Genomic DNA, 7,602 nt, shown 5'->3' with positions numbered 1-7,602 from the left:
AGGATACATATACATTCACACACACACACACACACACACACACACACACACACAGAAAGAGAGAGTCAGGCTGAAACACATAACTGCACTGACTAACACACACATGCAGATAGAGCCACACATGCGAACACCCACAAACTGCAGGTGGGGGTCGACTGGAGCGCTATGAGTTATTATGGTCCATGAAAAACCAAGAGGTGTGAGCGACAAAGAGTAGAGGACAAAGAAGCATCATTGCTCTCCCTCCCTCCCTCCTTCTCCTCTCAGTCTCTTCCTCCCTTCTTTTTTTCCCCACCTCTTCACTCTGCCACTTCCTCTCCCTCTATACGTTCTCATTCTCTTGGTTCATCCTCCACTTCCGAGTTGTGTAGAACTGCTTGAGACAGTCCTTGACCTTAACATAATAGACAGGCTGTGCAACCATTCACAGTCATTACACTTCATAACATAATATTCTTGAAAGTGAGGGCTCTTGAGAGAGATATTGTGTCATATTGATTGGACCTGCTGAGTTCAAAGATATATATAAAAGAAACAGTTAGCTTCGTCCATATTCTAACATAGACTGTGTATTTGATTGATCTCATTTGTAATAACCCGAAATTAAAAATGTAAAAGTTTTCTTTTGATGCGCAAAGTCGACAGATCAATCTCCTTGACTACCATAAACTACCATGAAGACTGTGATACTGTTGAAAGCTCAGAACAAAAAAATAGTAAGTAGTTTTTGTGCCATTCCCCATGCACATTTGGATCCACTGTGATCTGCAAGCTCAAATCAGTGCAAGTTTGTTTATTATTTAATGTCATACAAAGTGTAACAGATTGCAGTTGCAAATTCTGACCTTCTGTCCACGGTGCCCCCATTGTGCCAAGTTATTACTAAGAGCTTTGAAGGGTGATATTAATTACCCTTAGCCTATTGAACCCGGATTCCCCCCATAAAATCAGCACTTGAAAGTGGCTCTAAAGTCAGAAAATAATATATTCCTTCTTACTGCTTATAGATAGAAGTATTTGAAACCCCGTGATAGTGTTATGTGAACTATGATAAACTCAGGATAAATGCTTTTAACTGTTGCACCATTACATCAAAGGGAAATATTACGGCCCGACATTTTTAATATCTTTGGGATTTGGATCCAGCAGCATTACTGTATGACCCAGCAGCACAATGTTGCTGAAGAGGTTAAAGGACCATACAAGTGGTGTTAATTGTTTTAGCAACAAATTGTGCATGTAGTATATGCTGTGCATGTGCTTAATGCTGCTCCTGGCCAATTTCAAAAGCACATAATCATTTCTTAGATTGATTTTCTACTTTCCAGGCAGCCGCTGGTTTCCATTAATCGAAGGATGGTATAAAAAAGCTCACAGAGACTTGACAGATGCGTATTAATATTCAAATCATAGCTAACATTTAGAAGTTGTTTTATGTGTTTTGTCAGGTAGTAGTTGAGCACAGGTGACTCTTTTTAAAAGCTCTACTTTCAAAGGATGCCCAAGCATGCTCTCACACCTGTGAAAGTGTGAAAAAGCATTTCAAACATTGTTTTTGACAAAAAGAGAAAAAATGAGCAAAAATGAAGTTTGTGAAAAGGCATTAAAAAGTTTGTTGTCCAGCAAGTTTTTGACATTGGAGACTGCTTAAATGCACGGACCCCCGATTATGACTGCAAACAACGGTCACGTATCTTTGACAACAAAGGCAACAAAAGATTCTTTGTGATGGATTTTGTATTTCAAGCAAGTTTCCAACCTCTGTAAATCTCTGTTGATTCTCACATTGTGAAGAAATGAATGGAAACTAGAGCTGCAATGAATAAACTGTTTTGATGATCAATAAATCATTTCATTTATTTTGTCAAGCACAAATGGCCACCATTCTCTGGCGGCAACGTCTTCTCTGTGAGGATTTGCTGCTTTCTGAACTGAATATCTTTGTGTTGAACCTCTTGACAGATCTTGTACTCTAGGAAACATTTTCAACACTGTTATGACATTTTTATAGACCTAACAATTCATCAATCAGACACACACACACTGTACATACACAAATGCACACAATGCATGCTCTTCAGGTGCTGCATCACAAGGGACCCCGGGCTCCACTCTAACCAAGAAATGAACTCTCCTCACTTACACTCTTATTTCCCACTGTGTCACAATGCAAATGAACAACCCCCCCCCCTTTTCCCCCTTCCTCAATCCCTCATTTCCCTCCCACACCCGACCTCTCCTCACTACACCGCTCCAGATCTTCTCTATGTTCCGAATCGGCCTCCGATTTGTTCCACTTCCCCATACTCATTGTTTCAAATGACACTTTTACATTTTATGGTGACCAATTATTCTGTCTTACACAGTCCGCTGGCTCCTGCAAGCAACCTGCCCGGATCAACTGGGGGAGCGGAGGGGGGTGGTGGTGGTGGTGGGGTGTTCGAGAGAGAGAGAAGAGAGAGAGAGAGAAGAGGGGAGGGAGGGAGAACAAGGGAAGAACGTGAAAAATACGACTGATGTCTCTCACTGTTTCTCACAGGGGATGGTCAGGAGAGCGGAAACGAGAAGTTACAGGAGGGATGAGGGTGGGAGAGAGGTTCAGGAGAGAGAGAGGGGGGATGTGGAGGAAACAACAAGGTGGATGTTGGTGGAGAGAAGGGGGAGGGTTGGACTGTGGAGGGAGTCGAGGAATGAAGTGAATGTAGACAAAGGAGGATTTAATGAATGATAAAGTGGGAGAGGGAGTGAAAAGAGTGGAGAGAGAGGGGGAATAAATCACAGAAGAAGACGGAGTACTGGGTGCCCCACTAGCTGTAATGTATGCCTGAGGATGAGCGGGAGGGTGTGCGGGACATTAAAAGAGAAGGAAAGAGTGTGAGAGCAGCGGAACGGAGGAGCGTTGGGAGCCGGAGGAAAGGCGGGGGGAACAGGGGGATGGACGTGGAAGGCTGGGGAGAGGGCGAGGGAGTGAACAAGTGAACATGTGGAGGGGGAAAAAAAGGGAGACCAGTGCTTTTTACCTGTGATGTGCCTGAGGGGGAAGGAGAAAGGAGGAGGGATGGGAGTGAAAACAGCGTGCAAAAAGATTTAAGGCAAGGATGGGGCGGGTCAGCTATATAATGCCTGGGGCCAGGTGGGTGGAAAGAGAGCGACAGATGGAAGAGAGAGTAGGAGAGGTGGAGGAGTGTATATGTTTTATGTTGTATGCGCCTTAGGGCTGCAAGTACAGATTATTTTTATCAAATTTATGTATCGATTATTTCCTATCTATCATAAAACTGGAAAATGCTTGTTACAGTTTCCCAGAGCCCAAGGTAACGTCTTCCAACAGTCGAAAATCATATGCAAAATACATAATATATTCATTTTTAATTTACAGCAAGATATAGGACTGGATATTGGCACTGATTGCTCGATTCGATCAAATTAAACCAATACTGCGGAAACACAGGATAAAAGCATTTCTCAGATTTGAATCTAGGATCTTACAGTTTTTTATTCCACAAGTAAACAACACTGTTTTCTTTGCTTCAAAAGAAAACCTGTTGCCATAAAACTGAGGAACACAACAAGTACACACAACTATACCATTTAGAACAAGCAACCACAAAGTACAAAGCATTTCCTCCACATGGACACATATGGAGAAAATGCACAGATGCAACGATCTGTCTTGGAATTCTCCAATCAATCAACTGAAACCAACCAGAATCAGTTGTTTCTGAGCGCCTTGTCTGCAAGAAAACACTCTTAAAGCCTCTGGAAATGTAGCTTCAAGTCGTAAAAGTGGGGTCAAACTATTTCAACGTTTACAACATCAAACAGACGTACTCTTATGTTCCATAGGAGCGGAGGCCATGAGGAGAGCCAGCGACGTGCTGCAGCATCTATGGATGTATCTTTCTATCTGTCCCCGCTCTCAATGAAGAAGTGTTTTTCAATTAACCCAGCAAACATAATCCAATCACAACTCATAAAGTGATTAAGCAGTTAATTAAGTAAAATCAGATATCTCATAGGAACAATCAATCAACCCAGTCAGCTAATCCGTCTTACCTGTGGTGAAATGTCGGAGGCAGGGTGGGTGGGGACGTGGAGGGGGTGGCCAGGCCGGGCGAGTAGGGGTGATACGGTGTCTTCTTCAGCGCCTGGATCAGGTTGTGCCTGTACTCCGGATCTATGGACCACAGAGAGCCTTTGCCTATGCTCTGAAAGATGAGAAAGAAAGAGGCGGAGGGTGAGGGAGGGGGAGACAGAGGAGAGAGATGTTATTGGAAGTGCTATCGGGCCCCTCAAAGCGCATCACAAACACAGCACAGCACACTGACGCGAAGCCAACAAGTCCAAACACAAGCTCCAAGTCCAGACCTCGTGCTGGATTCCTATTTACCAAACCGCCTGTGCACACAACAACAATTCCCATATTCCTAAGGAAGATAACGCTCGCAGGGATGAGAATTAACACATCCTCAATGCCACCTCGCGCAATATTTTCTGATCCTCTCCCTCTCCGCTGAAAAGAAATCTGGAGGCTTTTTATTCTGATTAAGACAGAGGGAGACTGTTTAACTTTTTTCACTCCAGAGGCGATGATGGTGTGTATTTTTAGATCAAAGCGGCTTCCCCCTCACCTAATGAAACTGTCAGCTCCCAATCTGAGTGAAACCAGCCTATAGATTATAGAGAAGGGAAGAGATCTCAGACGGGCCGCCATGAAAATTCCCTGTTTCTATCTCGCGCCGACTTCTCCGCGCTTTCATCTTGTCATCTGAATGTGGCAAAACCCGGAGTTTGTGTACGGCACGAGGCTGAGAGCGGCGGGAGAGAGGAGAGCAAATATAAAATTAAAGCCGTCCTGCCTCGTGTTCAGCTCACTTTGTAGCGCTCTGTGATATGATGCAGGTACAGGCTACAGGGAGGGGAGATGTCATGGCTGTGGGCCTCTGATTTCTGCAAATACTGCAAGGAATCTATTAGGAGAGAAATGTCAGATGTGCCAGAGCCGTGCGTGTGAGCATTAATTGCAGACAGATCCTTAAACCTGAGGAGCGTTTTGTATGGAAGGGCATGAGAAACACACACCTCATTGCTTGCCGTACATGCGTAAAAAAAAAAACCCAACCAAAACACGCTCAGATGAATGGCATTTGTGGAGCTTACAGCATTGAAAAATGACAGTAGTAGATTTATTTTGCCTGCCTGACCATATTCCTTAAAGAAATACGCTGAGCACAAGGGTAAACTCGGGAGTAAACAAGCAAAAAAAAAAGCTAAAAAGCGAAGAGTAAGACACATTTATCAAGCAACTTACTGCTGCTTACAGAAAGGTGTAAGAGTGACATTTAAGAGCAGCTCTGAAGCGATGGAGGAGGCACAGCCAATCAGAGACAAGGATTTGCGCTGTAAATGCCCCATTTTTCATGATTTAAAAGTCAGTTTTGTGTGACATTTTTAATATCTTCAGCAGCAATTAACATGTGCCGAAAACAACAATTTATATATTTCTGATATCTAAAGAAGGATGGAGTAGGAGAGCAGCAGGTTTAAATAGTGGCAAATGTCTCAGGAGGTGTGTGCTCTCCTCTGTTTTCCCCAAAGGAGCACCTAAACTATCTAAACTACACTGACACCTGTTACAAAAAGCTCTTTTAAGTTATTGTATTGCACTGTTGACAGCAAATGCTCTGCTATGGTCATGTCACAAAAAATTGTGGGGGGGGGGTGACACATACCAACCAAACTTAAGTATGAAAACAGCTGAAATAAGTGTAGGAAACAGCAAAACAATGCATATTTCCTTTTCTCTGTAAAGGTGAAACTGAAGTATTTGCGCCTTTATACCACAATAGCGTGATTCATTCTTTATCTCATTGATTTGAATCTTCACATATTTACATACATACATTTTTACGTCCCTACAATCCAGTACATTGCTGTCAGTGAGACTGGACACATCTCTAAAGTTCAGAAACAAAAGCATCAACATGTGCTGCACCACAAATCCTGTTGCATGCTTCAAAATATATCTCACATAATCCCTAACATTCATCGGACTTAGTTTCATAACCCTCTTATATGTTTGACAATACCAAACCGACATGCTAATGAGTAACGACCTGCCACGCAGAGCCTCTATGGAAACCTCGTGTCTCGTGGTCCCAGGATGTCCAGTGAATCACTCAAAAACTGTGCTACCACTCACTACAGCATCTGACCTTGTAAGAATGCAAGAAGCTAATAAGATGTGTGTGCACTGTTGATCCGTGTCCCCCCTGTGTGGATCTTTGCATTAGCATGTGAGTCGTGTTGAACACGGGCCATGTGTGCCATGTTTTGTTCTGTGTGTGTGTGTATGGGGGGGGGGAGTGTGTGTATGTACGTGTATGGCAAGTTCCCTAGGGAGTGTGATATTACCCAGCGTGGTCTGCTCCTGGGAGTGCTTCTATTACTGCCAGCAACGCCTCTCCTGGAGAGCATGATATTACACACACATACGCTTGCTCCCACAGAGTTGACCCCCACTGGGCCAAATTTCCCCTTGCACCTCCAGCCCGCCAGCCGTTTGTGTATATATATATGTGTGTGTGTGTGTGTGTGTGTGTGCTTACTGCCTGCCCGCTTGCCAGCCGATTAAATCAATGCTGCCTACACAATCTCTGTCTGCCGGGGCCCCTGCTTCTGCCAACCAGCTAGCCAATCAAAACGCTCAATCTGCAGACCCCCCGGTCGATAGGCCAATCACAGGGCGCAGCTCACAGGAAGGGGTCTGTCACCTGGGTTATAGCAGTCGCCTTGGCAACAAGCATCATCTGGGCTTGGAAGTGAGAGGAGGTGAAATGGAGTTTTCATTTTCTGACAAATTCGTAAAGTTGAGAAAAAGGCAGCATGCCTCGAAAATCGATTATCACATAAAGTATTGGAGGTCAGAGATTGGCTCTGAGTTTTCAGCGGGGTTCAACTTTGATACAGTATGACACAGATTTTAAAAATAGGAGACCTCCACAAGGTGGATCTTGCAGCGTAAAAGCAGGTGATAGAGGACTGTGGTCTTGACATTCACCTGAAACTGTGTTTGTGATCTCCCTTTATATTCTTTCCTCTCTCCATCCTTTGATCCCATCTGGTCTCACTCCTCTCATATGAGCACTATTTTCTGGATGATGTGTTTATTCGAGTTGCATCTATGTGCTGGAAAATAGTCACATCACCGTAGTGTTTGCAGCTTAAGAGCAGGATTACACAACAAATAATCCACAACTCGAAACGTCAACCCCTACTTTAAGAAACATCTCATACAGTGCGAGATGAAAACTGACTGGGCACCGCATTAGACTTTAAATTGCAAGTTTAAGCAACATTACGCTACAAGAAATGGATTTAATTATATGTATCTGTGTCACGACACCAGTTTGTAGTAGTTTTGATTAGGAAACCAGCAGTTTTCATTTGCCTGTGTGTTATAAAACTGCAGAACACTGAGCACTGAGCAGGTATTTTCATGATGGAGAAAGCATACATACTGTAACTTGCCTGGGACACGTCATAGTGTGAGTAAAAGACAAAAGGGGAAGAAAGAAGAGACAAAGGCAGAGAGAGAGAGAG

General features: G+C 43.7%; 1 protein-coding gene across 1 annotated transcript in view; it reads right to left on the bottom strand.

Annotated features, from left to right (window-relative positions):
- The window catches only part of LOC118340946 (forkhead box protein N3-like), a 48,570-nt gene that overhangs the window by 13,299 nt on the left and 27,669 nt on the right, over positions 1-7,602 (bottom strand). Inside the window, exons 3-5 of the mRNA XM_035679113.1 lie at positions 4,057-4,208; positions 3,021-3,031; positions 2,797-2,948 (exon numbers count right to left, since the gene is read on the bottom strand). Of these exons, the coding sequence (XP_035535006.1) occupies positions 2,797-2,948; positions 3,021-3,031; positions 4,057-4,208 (315 nt within the window). The remainder of the gene's footprint in view (positions 1-2,796; positions 2,949-3,020; positions 3,032-4,056; positions 4,209-7,602) is intronic.

The sequence above is a fragment of the Morone saxatilis genome, unplaced genomic scaffold, assembly GCF_004916995.1.
Source record: "Morone saxatilis isolate NCDOM2014 unplaced genomic scaffold, NCSU_SB_2.0 Contig7, whole genome shotgun sequence".
Lineage (NCBI taxonomy): Eukaryota > Metazoa > Chordata > Actinopteri > Moronidae > Morone > Morone saxatilis.
This window is presented reverse-complemented; position numbering and strand designations above follow the sequence as displayed.